This window comes from Ornithorhynchus anatinus, chromosome 2 (genome assembly GCF_004115215.2).
Source record: "Ornithorhynchus anatinus isolate Pmale09 chromosome 2, mOrnAna1.pri.v4, whole genome shotgun sequence".
NCBI lineage: Eukaryota > Metazoa > Chordata > Mammalia > Monotremata > Ornithorhynchidae > Ornithorhynchus > Ornithorhynchus anatinus.
The window spans coordinates 86856816-86875590 of NC_041729.1; the positions used below are offsets into that span (position 1 = coordinate 86856816).

General features: G+C 44.1%; 1 protein-coding gene and 1 non-coding gene across 2 annotated transcripts in view; one reads left to right on the forward strand and one right to left on the reverse strand.

Moving 5' to 3' along the window:
• The window catches only part of ECT2L (epithelial cell transforming 2 like), a 68319-nt gene that overhangs the window by 26637 nt on the left and 22907 nt on the right, over positions 1-18775 (reverse strand). The window contains 7 exon segments of the mRNA XM_039911167.1: positions 1369-1461; positions 5644-5740; positions 5742-5773; positions 10252-10420; positions 11466-11604; positions 13332-13500; positions 18604-18775. Coding sequence (XP_039767101.1) covers positions 1369-1461; positions 5644-5740; positions 5742-5773; positions 10252-10420; positions 11466-11604; positions 13332-13500; positions 18604-18775 — 871 coding nt within the window.
• LOC114809284 lies at positions 4063-4200 on the forward strand. Its single transcript, XR_003757071.1, has one exon. It is a non-coding gene; the product is annotated as a small nucleolar RNA SNORA7 (small nucleolar RNA).

The window sequence follows — 18775 nt, forward strand, 5'->3', positions numbered from 1 at the left end:
CAAAACTTACTTTCCTTTATTTTCCTCTGGGGAAAGCTCTCATACTTTACTGAAGTGGGGACTGCTTTGATTTAGTGTCTAGTTCACTTAGGGCAAGGCTGGTCTGAAGAAGAAGGTTTCAGGAAAAATATGCATTTTCCTGATATAAGAACATGGTTATTTTATATCTCTTAGACCAGTCTTAATTAATCTGTCCACAGTAGATTAAGTAAAGTATGATTAGCTCTGATTTCTCCTCCTTAATTCTTAATAAGTCAAGGTTAAAGTGGACTCTTGTCTTTATAATGATCATCAACAATTCTTCCTATAACGAAACAATATCAAGTATGTCCATATACTATTTCTTATCATATGATAATAATGCAGCATGTTTACAAGAACATTCAAATAAGACTTTATGTAGCGCTTTGGAAATTTGGAAGCAAAGATTATGTAAAAAGTTCAGAGGTGGCATTATATTTTTGAAAAATATAAGTATTACTATCAAAATCCTTTTTTTTTGAGGAATAACAACGCTCATGGAGGTTAACTATTCAGGCAAGTGCTATGATCCACTTTGGGGCAGCTGAAGGCCTGAGCTGCTCAGACACATGGGGGGCTGCCACTGAATGCCAATGCTGCCTCAGCCAACACTGAAAGACCAATTCCTGGAGTCACTTACTTATATCAGGAGTAGGGAGTAAGAGGAGCCTAGTAATCTCTCTCCCTCTCCCAGACCCTTCTCTTTCTCTCACTCTTTCACTCTCTCTCCCCCCCTTTCTCTCTAAACACACACACTATCCCCTAATCCTTTTGTATGTGCCAGGCACTGTACTAAATGTTGGGGCAGTAACAAGCTAATCAGGTTGGACACAGTTCATGTCCCATATGGGGCTCACAGTCTTAATCCCCATTTTATAAATGAGGTAACCGAGGCACAGAGAAGTGATTTGTCAGAGTCACACAGCATATATAAATATGAAATAAACACCCACTCTTCCTTTAATGCAGGACTATGCAAAAGCAAGACAGTTATTTTTTGTTTTTAAATGGTATTTGTTAAGCACTTACTAAGTGCCAGGCACTGTACTAAGTCCTGGGGTGTAAATACAAGCTAATCAGGTTGGACATGGTCCCTGTCCCCCAAGGGGCTCACAGTCTTAATCCCAGTTTTACAGATGAGATAACTGAGGCACAGTGAAGTGAAATGACTAGCCCAAGGTCATAGAACAGACAAATGGTGGCAGTGTTTCTGATTTCCAGACCCATTTTCTATCCACTAGGCCATGCTCCTTCTCTTCTTTAATTTATTCATCTAATCTTTACTGCTGCCACGATGTATGTTCTGTGAGTGCATTTTCCATGCTCTCAGCTCTCCTCATTACTTACCGCGTTGATAGGATCCAGTCGCTATTCCGGCAGGTGTTCTGAAGGATGCCCCAGTTAGTTGAGCCAGCTGGGAAAGGAGCTCCATGCCCACTTCTGCAGAGTTTAGACAGACTTTCGTCAGTGCCTATATGCTACATAGGAAGTGACTGCATTATTAAGAAAGTGCAGCAAGTCCGCCAAGCCAATCCATTAGCAGCTCTCTTTCTCAATCCAAAACACCACCACCAATCTAAGTCCAAAAGGACTTTTCCAGTAAAATCCTTGAAAGCTGGACGCAAACACTAAATTACCCTATTTCAATTTTGGTGAACCAAGAATGCTTTTTGAGGACCATATTTTCAGTTTTGAAAACCTCAGAATCCTTCTTTACAAATGATATGATGAATACACTGTACATTTTTCTCAAAACTATCTTGACTGAGGATGAAGCCAGATTTAGTGGGAGAGATTCCAAGCAGAATAATTTAAAGAGCACATGGGATTGGTAGACAGAAGTCTTACAGTCCTCTAGGACTGTAACCTCCTGGTGGATGGAGAACACATCTACCAACTCTGTTATATTGTATTTATGGTATTTAAGTGCTTACTATGTCCAGGCACTGTACTAAGTGCTGGGGTAGATACAAGGTTGTCAGGTTGAACAGAGTCCCTGTCCCACATGGGGCTCACAGTCTTAATCCCCATTTTACAGATGAGGTAACTGAAGCACAGAGAAGTTAAATGACTCGCCCAAAGTACTCTCCTAAGCACTTAGTACAGTGGTCTGCACACGGTAAGCACTCAATGAATGCGACTGCTTGATTGACTTAGATTCTGACTACTCTGCTTCCACTGGCCAGCTGTGTGAGCTTGAGCAAATCACTTAGGTCTCTGTGCCCCAGTTCCTTCATTTATCAGGCACCTGCCCTCACTATTTCTTAGTTTGTGAAATGTGGGACTTGTAGGATAGGGACTGTCCAATCTTGTCGTGTTGTACCTACTGCAGTGCTTAACCAGTACCATAATAATAATGAAAAATTAAAATCTCAAGATAAAATGAAGTGGCCAAAGTTTAATTACTCTTTTCTGAATTTCTTAGAAAAATAGTGCATACAATCATACATTCTAAGGAACTTTGTGTGCTGGAAATATTAAAGACAAGTGAATTTTGTGGGGCTTCTACAGCAAACAAATATAATGGCTCAACAGTATTTTAATCAATCTGATATTTTATTGCATGCTTACTGGGTGCAGATCACTGTACTAAGTGCTTGGGAGAGTACAGTACAGCAGAGTTGATAATACCTTCCCTGCCCACAATAAGCTTACAGTCTAGAGGACTGTATGGTTTTATGTCGCTCATTCACTGACTTCCTCTCTTTCCAAAATTCCTTAAGCAAATTTACAATTTTTCTTTGTGTGAGCAACTTGTGGGCAGGGACTGTGACTACCAACTCTATTGCATTATGCTCTCCCAAAAGCTTAGTACAGTGCTCTGCATGCAGTAAATGCTCAATAAATACCATTTATTGATTGATTTTTGTTTTCTCTAGCACTAAAGACATGGCACATCTATGGTCTACCCAGTAAGATCCTGGAGTTCAAGGTTAGTAAAACATAGGAATTGCATTTTTGAAGAGATTTGTGTTAATTGTATTTATTGAGTGTTTACTATGTGCAGAGCACTGTAGTAAACACTTAGGAGAGTACAATACAATAGAATTAGCAGACACCATCCCTGCACATAACGAGCTAACAGCGTAAGAAGAAACCCCTTTATAACATGGATGTCTCTGCTGTTGCTCTGCATTCTATTCAGATGAGCACCATCGGGAGAACACTGCCCACTTTCCTCACAGTGTTCGATCCAAAACCCATAATGAAAACACACATATAGGAGAAATGACTTTACTTTGACTTCTTTTGGATGCTCCCAAAGTAACCAATGCAGTGTTCTCAACACTGAAGGCACTCAGTATACGCTATGCTTATTGAGGCTAGGCAAGAACATTTGCTATGAACAGGGCATTTTTCCTCAGTGCTTCTACTAACAGGGAAGGGGATAAGCACACATTAGGCACTCAGTCAAAAATGGGAAAAGGGAGAGTGAGTACAATGCTGCACCAACCCTAGAAAAAGGCTCATAGAGGGAGGAAGTGCTGACTTCAGAGATTTAAACATTTGGCCATCCCAACTTTTTTCTGCTGCACCATTAGATTTAGAGGACCAAACCTCTGCAAAAAAAAAAACAAATCTGAGAAGCAGCACGGAATAGAGCATAGGCCTGGGAGTCAGAGGGTCACGGGTTCTAACCCAGACTCCACTTGTCTGCTCTGTGGCCTCGGCCAAGTCACTTCCCTTCCCTGTGCCTCAGTTACCTCATCTGTAAAATGAGGATGAAGACCGTCAGCCCCACAAGGGCTCAGCTTAGCCCCATGTGGGACAGGGACTGAGTCCAATCTGATTAGCTTGTACCAACTCCAAGGCTTAATACAGTGTCTGGCATATGGTAAGCGATTAACAAATACCACAAAAAGGAAAAAAAAACTGTAAATTCCCTTTTCGAGGACTGGAAAAGGTATTCTACAAGTAAAAGCCACTCTGCAGGGAGAGGGAGGAAAGCTACCTTATACAAATCCTCAACTGTAACCTGACTGCCGTCTGGAGAACAAAGAATTCCCTGGAGAAATTGAGAGTGAGCAAAGGTTACTTTCCCCCCTCTCAGAGTTGCACCTGGAGACTTTCCAGTACCCTACCAGTCTCGACCACGGGAGGGAGAGTCAAACAGAGGCATACCTATTCCATTCCTAGCTTGGGCAGTGGCTAGCGAGTGGAAGGCAATCTGCTACAAGTCAAAACTCCCCTATGCTGGGCAGCAGCAGCATGGCAAGAGAGTCGAGGGTGGAGACTCACATTTACTGCGTGGAAGGGGGCAGTGGTAAACCACTTCCATATTTTTACCAAGAAAACTCTCTGGATCCACTACCAGAACGACTGCAGCTGGAGGTGGGGCGTTCTGGGAGAGATGTGTCCATGGCGTCGCTATGGGTCGGACACAACTCGATGGCATAAGAAAGACAGAAGGGTTACTTTGGTGGTGGGGGGTAGGGAAGCGCTAGAAAATTCATGGACAAGCAGTTCAAAAGAGGTCATTATAGAAAGAGGGGGAAAGTTGGGGTGCTAGATGGATGGCATTTCTAAACATTTAGGACTGTGACTATAAGCTAGAGTCTAGTCTATAAGCTTGTTTGTGGGCAGGGAAGGTATCTACCAACTCTTTTATAACTGTACTCTCCCAAAGCACTTAGTACAGTGTTCTGCACACAGTAACCAGTCAATACCTATGATTTTTTAAGAATAGGGCATGGTTCCTTTGAGAATCCATGGCCGCAGTCAGAGACAGAACACTGGACTAGACAGACCATTGGACTGACCTGATAAAGGCAGTTCTTAGTCTTAGAGTGGAGAAGAATTTAACTCCAGAGGGCATTTCCCTTTCCCATGCTACTTAATAATAATGTTGGTATTTGTTAAGCACTTACTATGTGCTGAGCACTGTTCTAAGCGCTGGGGTAGATGCAGGGTAATCAGGTGGTCCCACGTGAGGCTCACAGTTAATCCCCCTTTGACAGATGAGGTAACTGAGGCACAGAGAAGTTAAGTGACTTGCCCACAGTCACCCAGCTGACAAGTGGCAGAGCCGGGATTCCAACTCATGACCTCTGACTCCCAAGCCCATGCTCTTTCCACTGAGCCACGCTGCTTCTCTGAACAGCCCAACAGTCCGGAAGATCCCTTTTAAGCCTGTTACAAAACATGTCAGAGACTTTCTCTCTCCCCATGTAATTGATATTAGTTGATATTGAATTTGCATCATATACTAGAAGATTTGAAACAAACACGGTGTAGTGGATAGCGCACGGGCCTAGGAGTCAGAAGTTCATGGGATCTAATCCTGGCTCCGCCACCTGCCTCCTGGGTGACTTTGGGCCAGTCACTTCACTTCTCATTGCCTCAGTTTCCTCATCTGTAAGATGGGGATTGAGACTGTGAGCCCCACATGGAACAGGGACTGTGTCCATATTGATTTGTTTGTATCCGCCCCAGTGCATAGTTCAGTGCCTGGCATCTAGTCAGTGCTCTCGGCAGAGAAGCAACCAGGTTAATTATAAAGAGCAGCTTTATAATGCTATTTTGCTTTCCATCAGATTCATTCCACCAAGTGCAGGGAGGAGAGAATGGTGAGAAAGTGAGGCAGGACTGCTCCATTGCAGTTAAAGTTTGACAAAAGCCAACCTGATGCTGCCAGGGGCATGAAGAGATCCACGTGACCCCCTTCTTCTGGAGTCACCACACAGTTTCCTAGTTTCCTCCAAAATTCTCTCACCTCGGCATTTCAGTACATTTTTAACACCAATTTTATAGCCTGCAAAAAAAACAAACAAACAACAAAAGCCCTTTAGCTCCTGTTGAGAAAAGCAGGATCATATATATGTCATATCCACTGGGGCCATAGATTCATGTGATTCTAGCTCTAGGAAATGAGAATATTGGGCTGAACTCAGCTTCACGCATCTTTGGCCTTCCAACAAAACCAGAGACCGCTCTAGCAGAGCTGCATTTCCTACAATTGGGTCTTTTGGACCTGCTAGTCCTTTAAATAATGTTGGTATTTGTTAAGCGCTTACTATGTGCCGAGCACTGTTCTAAGCGCTGGGATAGACACAGGGGAATCAGGTTGTCCCACGTGGGGCTCACAGTCTTAATCCCCATTTTACAGATGAGGTAACTGAGGCCCAGAGAAGTGAAGTGACTTGCCCAAAGTCACACAGCTGACAAGTGGCAGAGCCAGGGTTTGAACCCATGACCTCTGACTCCAAAGCCCGTGCTCTTTTCCACTGAGCCACGCTGCTTAAAGACTACTTGCCACTCAGAAGCCCTGTCCACTTTTCCCCTCCCCCTCCTCGTCCCTGTATGATCACCTATAGGAAATTCAATTTCGCTTCTTGGCACCATGAGGAGAAATACTGATAATGGATCACCACAAAATGGTTCCTAACAATTCCTGACTAACGCATTTGCTGAGCCAAGTAGCTGTCTCTATATTTCACTCTCAATTATTCACGCTGGAGGAAGAAGCACTGTAGTAGAAAAATGAGTCCACTCACTTGCTCAGAGAGACAGATGCACACCCACAATTATCCACACAGCTCCTTGTGGGATGGTCCTGGTCTTCTTGTCTGGTCTGGTCAGCCCAGCAGGGCTGGTGGGCATATGAGCTCGCTGGGTAGTCCTGGGGAAAGGCTTTCCCAGTGGGGGTGGGGAGCAGGGAACAGCCACAACTCCCAGCTGGACCACAGCTGCAATGGCAGTAGGGCTCCCTTTAGACTGGAAGCACCTCGTGGGCAAGGAACGTGTATACCAACTCGGTAATACTGTACCTCCCAAGCACTCAAGTCAACGTCTGCACACAGTAATCAATCGTATTTTCTGAGTGCTTACTCTGTGCAGAGCACTGTACTAAGAGCTTGGGAGAGTACAACAGACATCTTACCTGTCCACAACAAGCAATCAATATCACTGACTGATTGAAGTCCATGTCAAACTTCTTTTTCCCAAGTCTTTCTTCCAACCCAGGCCTGAGTTAACTGGCAATTGTGCCGCTGAGGGCTAGGGGAGTGTATCATGTATCTACCCCAGCACTTAGTGCTTGCACAGGAGTAACCGCTCAACAAATACCATAATTATTATCTCCTCACATAGGTAGTGAGGAAAAGAGTAATGCGACTTGCAAGTGCTCTGGAAGACATCTGGATGGTGGCAGGGGAAGGAAACTGAGAACAAGACAGGGTGGATAAAGCTCCATCTCACTCCCTACACACCCATCGGGGTCACTGCAGAGCCTTCTCCTACATCGCTTCTTACATCTCTGCTCTGGAGCTGACAACACTCCGGAAAATGAACCCAAGTCCAAAGGAGATACAAGAAAAAAAGTCCCAAGAAAGAAAACACAGAGGCATCCTCAAGACACGGAACTGGCAGCTCTGCTCCGTCTCCGTACACTACGTCGACCTCCCGATCCTACTCCAAGCACATCGGCCCCAAGAGGCTGTCTGCACAGGAGGTGGCAGCTCAAAGACAATCTAACCATGTCACTTTTCAGACAATTCACCTGCCTCGATCCAATCACAAAATAACTTACCTTTACCCTTAATGCATCCCAGCCTCCGTACAGGCACTGTGCGTTCATATTGGCTTCATCCATTTTCCTCCCCACACACCCTCCTCTTCCTTGTCTCCACACCCCACCCTACCACCATTGGTCGTGGGATTGCTGGTGACGGGGAACCGTTTCCCACCTTTGCAACCCCTAAATGGGGTGTGGTGATCTTTCAGAGTCTGCTTTGGGTTTTCGGGACCACACGTGGGAAGCAGCTGGTGGAAAGAGCACTGGCCTGGGGATCAGTGGATGTGGGTTCTAATCCTAACTCATCTGCTGTGTGACCTCACTCAGATCACTTCTCTGTGCCTCACTTACCTCAACTTTAATGTGGGGATTAAGACTGTGAGCCCAACAGGACACGGACTGTGTCTAACCTGATCAGCTTGTATTTACCCCAGTGCTTAGTACAGCGCTTGGCACATAGCAAGCACTTAACAAATACCATAAAAAAGTGAAAGTGGTGCTGCCTCTGCAGGGTCTCTTTTCCCAATCCAAGACACCATCTCCCCAGTTATAAATGGAGACGGGCAACGGATGTACTGAATTTTGTGTGTACGTGATTTTGACTTGATTTCTTTCGCTGGGTGATTTATGAGTCTGGCCTCAGGATCCTAGAACTGAGAGGCTGCCAGACAAAACGCTCAAGAATGCCCATTAAAGAGAGATGAGGAGTTAAGGGTAAAAGGAAGGCTTTCACGAATGTGCAAACGTGACCCCAGACACTCCTCCATTCCCACCCTGAAGCCTAAAGGAGGTCCTGACTTGGTCAAATTGCACAAACCTATGGGGTTCAGGCTAAGGCCTTGGGGTGGCTACAGTGGGGCCACTGCATGGGATGAGGAAGCTAAAAATAAGAGGGTGTCTTGGCTCCAACTTTTTCTCATAGTGAGAAGTCCAGAAAGAAAGACTGACAGATATCAGAGTTAAACTTACCCAACCAAAGGAAGAAGCCACTTTCTCTAAGCATATACTGCTTAGCTCTAGTGGAGTTAAGAAAATCACTAACAGGATGTTTTATCATAATCACCACTAAAGGAGAAAGTGAAGCTGAGGAGGTTGATCTGCAAATTTTTGTTATGAAAAAGATTGGATTTTAGGCTCCATGACACAGTACAGGAAACAGAACCGCAAGAAAATTCCCATAAGTAAGAGCCTAGAGAAAACTGTGGTATTCATTCAGCGCTCACTGTGCCAGGCACTGTACTAAGCGCTGGGGTGGATGCAAGCAAGTCAAGGTTGGACACAGTCCCTGCTCCACATGGGGTTCACAGTCTCAATCCTCATTTTACAGATGAGATAACTGAGGCACAGGGCAGTGAAGTGACTTGCCTAAGCTCACAAAGCAGACAAGTGGCAGAGCCGGGATTAGAACCCAGGCCTGACTCCCAGGCCTGTGCTCTAGCCACTATGCCATGCTGCTTCTCAAAAAAAGAAAAGGCTGATGGAACTCAGATGTACCTAGACACATAGTTGAAAAACAATTTAAAATGATCTTCAGGTACATGCAGTTCTCCTATAATTTAAGGGTTGCGTTCTTACCGAACTTCGTGGTAAGGAAAACTGGCACTGTAGCACTTGACCGTTACAACATCACGAGCATGCTTATGAGTGTTTTTTTCCGGGAGCACAATATCCTGAGCGTAAATAGGCTCACCTTGTCAGATGGACACTCCTTAATTTCCTCACAACATTCTAGCCAATAACATAGTGAAAGCATGTGTTATGGTGGAACTCAGTGCTCATGACAGGCAATTTTTTTATTGAGGGAATGGGTTTGAAGTCGGTTGCATGAAGGATGGAGGCTAGATGAAAAGAAGATACTCAAGGTGGTCAAGCAATGAAATTGGCAGCTGAGGGTTGTCTTTCAAGACCTTTGGAAAATACAAAGCTTTTGATGGTATTGATGCCTGTCTTCTTGTTTTGCTGTCTGTCTCCCCCTTCTAGACTCTGAGCCCAATGTTGGGTAGGGATTGTCTCTGTTGCCGAATTGTACTTTCCAAGCGCTTAGCACAGTGCTCTACACACAGTAAGTGCTCAATAAATACAATTGAATGAATGAATGAATGAACCAAGTTTTGGAGAATCCTTAGGTGCTGTGTGAGGCAAGAGGACACCTGCCTGAGGTCAGGGGTGGCTTAGTGAAATCATGATTTTCTAAAAATGAAGAAAGAGATTGGAACTGCTTAAGCAACTAGCCTGCTTGTTGTTGGAGATGTGCTGATGGCTACCTCCATCCTAACCTAAATCTCCACTCTTGTCACCATCAAAGAACAAGGCTGATGAGCTTTGAATTACTTGCGATGTCAGCAACTGGCCTTTCTTAGGTTTCTATTTCGCTACCCTTACCCCCCTAACAAATCCAGTTTTAAGATTTACTTTCCCTTGGCTCAGTGTTTTCACATCTTAACTGGGCACATTTGTAGTTGTCCTATTTCAAAGCCAAGAGTTTACCTTACCAACCCCTTAGATTGTGACAGGGACAGGAACCGGGTCTAATTCCCACCTGTGTATTCTCTCCCAGCACTTAGTACAGTGCTCTGCACACAGTAAATGCTAAAAAAATGTTCTTATTACTATGCTTACAGGTACAAGCAAGGCTAGACTGAACCATGGCGGGAGACAAGTCTAAAGAGAACTGAGCTCTAGGTAAGTATAAACATCTGGGTGTTTCACCCTCCTACCTTGAAGTAAATTGATCTCTCTGGAATCTCCATCACAAAATATTCCAATACTCTGTGCCTTCTGACCGTCCAGAGCCTTTTCTATGAGGAAAAATAGGCTTTCCAATGTCATGCCAGTGTGTTCATATAACAGAGGCACCACGCCGGCCTTCACGCTGTCCACAACCATCTAGAGAGGAAAGCAGTGCTTCAGGGAATAAACTACTTTGTTGGACAGTAGTTTGCAACTAAGAAGTAATGCATATCCTCTGCAATTCTTAATGTTGGAATTCACCTTATTCACTGACAGAGTATCATTCAGGAAAAGAACCACCTCTAGGATAGTGAGGGTGGCTATCCCAGGAGTCTAGTGGCTTGGCAGGCTAATTCTTTGAGGAAAAAAATGCAGCCATCCCCTGATTTTGAGGGTCCCTGCTGATGAGTCCCCACTAACCAAGGAGAACTGTGAGCAAAGTAGATCTGAACACATTTGGACTTCCGGGTTTAAGCTCCCATTGCATGCGCTCTAGCCTCGCATCAATGAATTTCGGGAATTCCTGGGGCTTTAAGCCCCTACCCTCATTTATCACTCATGTTGTTAAAGACCAGGAAAGGCTCAACTGGGAAGGCTACCTCTCCACTATTTCCATTCCCCTGTTGAAGCCCAAGAGAGATTTAGTTAACATTCTCTTGCAGGCCTAGAATGAAGGTGAAACCCTGTATTGGCTGAAGTTGCGGAGTTCAGCCTGACTCAAACTGCGCCTGGGAAGGCAAAGCTTGTACCTGGCCCTATCTCGCTTCCAGAAGGAATGGGGGAAAGAGTAGATGGGTAGACCTTCCAACTTACAGTTGTCCCTAGGCAACTTAATGAAAATGTTTTAAAAAGACAACTTGATTAGCACAGTCTCATCAACTGGATTTCTGCAAAAAATAGGATCCTATTTTGCATGATTAATCTCTCACAAAGATGTTTAGAAAAATTCTAATGTTGGTCCTACACGTTCTGGCTTTTATTAAATCAACTTTGACCTTACTCTTGCTGTATTAAAATTTGCTCACTTACAATTTCTTCTCTGTCCGCTTAATTCATTGAACGATAGAGCTATGTATTTATAAATTACGATTTTCCGGTTACTAGCTGATGAATGTTTCTTTAAAAGAAGAGTTTGAGAAGCTTGCTATTTTCAAGCACCTCTTCTAGACCTAGGCAAAACATCCAAAATCATTGGTCTTGCCTCAAACGCAGGAACCCGAGATGATATCAACACCAGGAAAGGCTGAGCTGGACAAGAAAAGGTGTCATGGTCTTGATAAACTACCCGCTGGTGTTCATAGGTTGATCGAGGGTAAGAATGACTTCCAGCCACATTCTTTCTATATAAGAAAAAGAAAAATCATAGCTTTAATGCTTATAGCATGATTCTTGAAAGGTGAGCAACACTTTCTCCTGCCACAGTTCTCCAGGGGACAGCAGTATCCTTAGGTGGAGATTTTCCCAGACAAAAGGACCCCAAGGCTTTTGACTTCTGGGTGAGCATTCCAGGGGATGGAGTAGGGGGTCGGTTTCTTCAGTCGTAATGGTGGCCCCGGAAACAAGAACTGGGGGGATTGAACAGTGGCCAGAGCAGGGCAGTTCCTCCCACCATGCACAGTAAGCCCGTCGATGGGCAGGAATTGTCTTTATCTGTTGCCGAATTGTACATTCCAAGCGCTTAGTACAGTGCTCTGCACATAGTAAGTGCTCAATAAATACAGTTGAATGAATTTTCCTACACTAAGGATTTGTCTCCCTTGGGATATTTAATGGGTACTTCAGAGGTAAGTACAGGAACAGCAAATGATTGAATTCTTGCAAAAAAAAATAATAATAATTATGATATTTAAGTGCTTGCTATGTGCCAAGCACTGTTCTAAGCACTAGGGTAGATACAAGGTAATCAGGTTGTCCCACGTGGGGCTCACACTCTTAATCCCCATTTTACAGATGAGGTAACTGAGGCACAGACAAGCTAAGTGGCTTGCCTGAGGTCACACAGCAGACAAGTGGCGAAGACATCCTTGGAGGATGCCCAAAGAGGTATGTTACATGATGGGCTAAATACCCTTTACTCACAGAGAGGCTAGTTACATGGTGTTGGTATGGGTGAAATTGTACTGGACACTGAAATTTCATTTTGGTCAACAAACTACTGTCTAGCACATTAATCTTATTTTAGGTGAGGCAAGCTCTCTGCAGCTTTATGTCTGTGAAATGAAATTTTTATGTCAATTTAAATCACTGATTGGAATGGTAGGGGTTCAGGCATTTGGTGCTTTGGGGGGCCTCCAGTTGGTTTATTTTTCAAGCTAGGTTTTAGTGGCTCTTGGATTTGTAAAAATATTCCTCAATGCCTTCTTTTGTTCTGTGGTGAGAGGAGGATTAAAAGGCACTAGCTGGGTGTCTGAAAAGAACAAAAGAATTCTTTCTTCCTAGTGAATTTAAACCAGAATATCCATTTTCAAGAAGTTTTCCTTAAGTAGATAGAGCCCAATCTAAAAAGAGTCTTTAAAGTTTATCAATTGCCTTAAGACAGCATACGATGTTACGTTTTGGTGCCAATTTCCCATTAGTAATTAGGATGGGTGTTTGCTGTAGGTTTAATACTGGATAAGATAGAAGCATATTCAAACCTCACTCAAGAATGTAGGTTCCATGAAATCTTATACGCATGAGTAACTTGAATTGCTTCTTCAATCACAGAAAGTTTCTCCTTTAATTATGCTATCTCCCCTGCGAATGGGGTCACGTCTTTGTTCTAAGGAGTTCTATAATGTTCGATAAATTTCTTTCAAGTTTGATATTGAGATCAGAGATATAACTAGCTATTCCTCAGCACGAGACAGGACTATCTCAGCACTCTTCTAGCCCTCCCTGCTCTTACCTGTGGCCATTCATTCATTTAATCATATTCATGGAGCGCTTACTGTGTGCACAGCACTATACTAAGCGCTTGGGAGAGTACAATATAACAATAAACAGACACATTCCCTGCCCAACAATATTGAACCCTCTCCCAGACCTGTGAAGCACCTCTTTAAGGATGGCCTCCAGGTCTGTGTACCTTTTGGGTAGAGCTTCTACGGACTCCAATACAAGTCTTTTCTCCAGAGCTGAACTTAATTCCATTGACTCCTCCATGGCTTGGGAGAGACGTGGATGGACTCTGGATTTTAAGCGTCCATGGCAACATGTTCCACTCACCCAAGGGGGTCGAATTCTGAACAACTCCCCTGAAAAACAAACACCAGAAAACACTGCATTTCACCCCTTAGCTTTCCCCAAACCATGTTAATATGTACAAAAGTGGGAGAATAGGAAGGGCGGCATTGTTCATTCACTGCCCATGGCAATGTATGTATCTGATTTGGTGAAGATATCCACTAAGGAAAACAGAGAGACCTCGTGGAAAGAGCACAAGCCTAGGACCGAGAGGGCCTGGATTCCCTGATCTGTCACTTGTCTAATACATGACCCTGGGCAAGTCACTTAATTTCTCTGTGCCTCAGACATCTCAGGGATTCAATATGTGTTCTCCCTCCTATTCATTCATTCAATCGTATTTATTGAGTGCTTACTGTGTGCAGAGCATTGTACTAAGCGCTTGGAAAGTACAATTCAGCAACAAATAGAGTCAGTCCCTGCCCACAACAGGCTCACAGCCTAGAAGAGGGGAGACAGGTATCAAAACAAATAAACAGGCATCAATAGCATCAATGTAAATACATAAAAATATAAATATATACCCATCATTAATAAAAATAAACCGAATTGTTTATGTTAATTTATGTTAATAATAATTTATGTTAACAGCACATGTTGGGTGGGGGGAGGGTTGGGCAAAGGGAGTTAGTCGGGGGGGGGATGGGGAGCAGGGAGCCATGTGGGACCTGATTATGTGTATCTACCCAAGTGCTCAATACTGTGCTTGGTGCATAGGAAGTTTTTAACAAATACCACAGTTATTACTATTATTGTTATCCCGTCTGAGAATTACCAGTGAGGGTTCGATCAGGGAAGGCCTCTTGGAGGTGTGTTTTTAATAAGGCTTTGAAGGTAAGGGGGAGTGACTGTCTGTCAGATATGAAGAAGGAGGGGTTCCAGGCCAGAAGCAGGATGTGGGCGAGAGGTCGGAAGTGAGATAGAGGGAGTTGGTTGAGATTAGTGGAGTGAAGTGTGCAGGCTGGATTGTAATAAGAGAGTGGGGAAGTGAGGTAGGAGGGGGAAAGGTGATTGAGCTCTTTAGAGCCAGTGATAAGGAGTTTCTGTTTGATGTGGAGGTGGAGGGGCAATCACTGGAGGTTCTTGAGGAGTGGGGAAACATGAACTGAATATTTTTGTAGAAAAATGATCTGGCAGAAGAGTAAAGTTTGGAATGGATTTGGGAGAGACAGGAGGCAGGAGGTCAGCAAGGAGGCTGATACAGTCCATCAAGATGGGATAACTGCTTGATTAACATGGTAGCAGTTTGGATGGAGAAGAAAGGGCAGATTTTAACGATGTTGTGAAGTTTGAACTGATCGGATTTGGTGACAGATTGAATATGTGGGCTGAATGAGAGATGAGTCAAGGATAATGCCAAGGATACGGGCTTGTGAGACAGGGAGGATGGTGGTGATGGGAAAGACACAGGGAGGGAGGACGGGTGGGAAGATGAGGAGTTCTGTTGTGGACAAGTTAAGTTTGAGGACATCCAAATAGAGATGTCCTGAAGGCAGGAGGAAATATAAGACTGCAGAGAAGGAGAGAGATCAGGCCTGGGTCTAATAACAATAATGATAATTATGGTATTTGTTAAGCACTTACTGTGTGTCAAGCACTGTTTTACACACTGGGGCAGATACCAGTTAATCAGGTCAGACACAGTCCCACGTGGGGCTCAAAGTCTAAGTAGGAGGGAGAACCGGTGTTGATTGAATCCCCATTTTACAAATGAAGAAACTGAGACACAGAGAAGTAACTTGTCTAAGGTCGTGCAGCAGGCAAACTGGTGGAGCCGAAATTAGAACTCAGGTCCTCTGACTTCCAGGCCCGTGATCTCTCTACTAGGCCATGCTACTTCTCTATTTGTGATTTGGTCAAGGCTCATCCCAGCTCACTAGGAACTGGACTGGAATTCAAACTATGGGTCTGGGGTTCTGCTTGGGTCAGTCCATGCTGGACTTGATTAGGCAGGAGGTTCCAGGCCAGAGGATTGACTATACTATTCCATTTCTCTGAGAAGTCAAACTAGACATATTTGTTTTAGAGAAAATTGGGTAAATTAGTTGATGAAATATCTGGTCAGGGTGAGCAAAACATCACATAATACCAGTGTGAATAAAACAATGCCTGAGAGCAGATGGCCAACCTATATTAGATACCAATGAGAGGTAATTTGTCAAATTAATGTAGCACTCAATTACCCAGTAAGTATTTTTCTAAGCGAGTATTTTATTCTGGCTAAATACTAAAGAGCACTCTATAAATTTAGTTCAATCAGGCCTGCACTTCGGCAGAATTCAGAATTATCCCAAATGATATCATTTTTCCATTAAATTCCCTGAATTTCCTTGTAAAATGCAGTGAATCTCCTCAGGTGATACATGCTCAGATCTCTGCAAACTAGAAACCTGTGGCCACAAACAGGGCTTGATCCGCATACTGTTCCTTTCCTCTCTTCATCTCTACTTCCCTCCTTCCACTGTGCCCCCTTTGTGATCCACCCATTCTTTCCTTCCTTCTCTCACTTTCTCTATCCTCTCTCTTCCCCCATCGTGCCCCACTTTCCCCTTCACCCCTTCGGATCTGCTTTTTAAAATAGCATTTACAATGGGCTTACGATGTGCCAGGCACTGTACTGTACAAGATATCAGGTTGGACAAAGCCCATATCATAGTCTTAATCTTCATTTTACAGATGAGATAACTGAGGCACAGAGAACTGAAGTGACCTGCCTAAGGTCACACAGCAGACAAGTGACACAGCCAGAATTAGAAGCTAGGTCCTCTGACTCTCAGGCCCGTGCCTGGGCTCTTCTTCTGGGCTTCACTCCCTTTTCAATCCCTCCCCCACCCCCATCCTATGCTCTCTCCTGGTGTATTTTGCTCACAGAAATGCTTGAAGAAACTTGGTGGAATTGCTTTTGACTTTTGGAAGTCATTTTTCATCATAAAGCTAAAGTCTCCTTGCATTTTTTGTTCTCCAGAGGGAGAGCTGAGGCCCAGCAGGATTAAATGCTTGGCTCAGATCAAGTGATGATCAAAATGCAAACACACACCTCATTTCTCCTTAGCTCTCTTCACTCTCCCTCCCTACAGAGGAATCTATGCCCAAGGAAATATCCATGTGTGAACTGGAACTTGTCAATGAAACTATTGCCAAAAAATAGTACATCAGAAGGAAAAATAAAGAGAAAAACATTATTCATTCCCTCTCCTCCCCATAATGCTTTTTCCAAACAATGAATATATTCATGTCTGAAAATGCAATAAGTGCCTTCTTAGACTCTTATCTAGCTTGAATAAATTGTTAGACAAAATTAGATAAGCAAAAAGCTTGTTCTTGGTTAAATAAAAGCACTACTGCTCTGCCTGAACCTACATTGACAAAGTGAAGTGTTACTGAGGAAAACGAGGGGTTTTAGCCATTCAGGTTGACTTAATTTGCCTGATATTATCACACTCACCAATCCGCATCCCTTTGCACAAACACAAACAAATCCCACCTCGGATGGGGCAGCTAAAGATAATTAGGCATTCCACCTATGTCCTAATGGTGCTAACAATATGGAAATTTATGCTAGGCGAGCTTGGCTACAATTAACAGGGAAACCGTAAGCAGCTGTAGTGGATAAGGTGCTGGCCAGGGAGTTCCGGAGGACCGGGGTTCTAATCCTGTCCTGCACTTGTCTGCTGTGTGACCTTGGGTAAGTCATTTCACTCCTCTGTGCCTCCATTACCTCACCTGTAAAACGGGGAATAAGACGTAATCCCCATGCAGGACAGGGACCGTTATCCAACCTGATAAGCCTGCTTCTACCCCAGCACTGAGTACAGTGCAAGGCACATAGTAAACACTTACCAAATACCAGAAGAAAAAGTAAAACATAATAGACTGTACTCTTGCAGATAGGATACTCTCCCTTTGCGATTGGTCTTACTGGCCTGACTGATGACAGCTAAGGGAGCCTGGCAGCCACTCTGTCACACTCACTGTCTTCCCCCAGTCACACGGGAGAACGCCCTGTGATTGGCTAGCAGGGCAGCGATACGGTTGGTGGCGAGCAAGAGGGGGAGGATGCAGCAGTGTGACCTAGTGATAGAGCAAGGGCCTGGGAGTCAGAGGGACCTGGGTTCTAATCCCAGGCCTGCCACTTGTCCTACTGTGTGACTCTGGGAGTCACTTTACTTCTCTGAGCCTCAGTTCCCTCATCTGGAAAATTGGGGATTAAGGCTGTGAGTCCTATGTGGACAGGGACTGTGTCCAACCCAAATTACCCTGAATCTCCCCCCAGTGCTTAGTACAGACTCTGGCACATATTAAGTGATTAGCAAATACCACAGTTGTTATTATTACTATTAGCATAATAAAGCCTAAATGTCATTAATCAGGTAGGCGTATTCCTGGAGGGGTTCACAAGGCAGGTTCTGGGTTATGACTAGTGGATCATGACCCACAAATCTTTCTGTATTTTGCTCACAGAAATGCTTGAAGAAACTTGGCAGTATCGCTTTTTGACTTTTGGATCGTGCCTGCACGATCATATTCGAAAACATCATTAGGAATAATAATAATAACAATAATGTTGGCATTTGTTAAGCGCTTACTATGTGCCAAGCACTGTTCTAAATGCTGGGGCAGATACAAGGTAATTAGGTTGTCCCACGTAGGGTTACAGTCTTCATTCCCATTTACAGATGGGCGGTATCGCTTTTTGACTTTTGGATCGTGCCTGCACGATCATATTCGAAAACATCATTAGGAATAATAATAATAACAATAATGTTGGCATTTGTTAAGCGCTTACTATGTGCCAAAGCACTGTTCTAAAATGCTGGGGCAGATACAAGGTAATTAGGTTGTCCCACGTAGGGCTTACAGTCTTCATTCCCATTTTACAGATGAGGTAACTGAGGCACAGAGAAGCTAAGTGACTTGCCCAAGGTCACACAGCTGACAAGTGGCAGAGGCGGGATAGCAGCTAATGTTAATTTGTCCCCCTGCGGATGCATATGGAATTTTTTCCTGATGAAAAAATAGTTTTAAAAAACACTCGTTCTCCATGCACACTTTCGCCCAAGAATTAGCCCCCGCCCGCCTTGGGAAGAAGACTTGGGTTTTTCAAATGAACTGACGCCTTTGTTGCACCATTCTCTTCCAAATCATCTTCCTCAAGAACTTCTCTCTTTGCCTTTCCTCCCCTTCCTCCTGCTGTGCCTTCCATCCCGTGCCGGTCCCGAAGATGGCAGAGGCTTCCCTTGGGCTCAGCCAGTCTAAAGTGGCGACGCAGGCAATGTAATGTTGCTT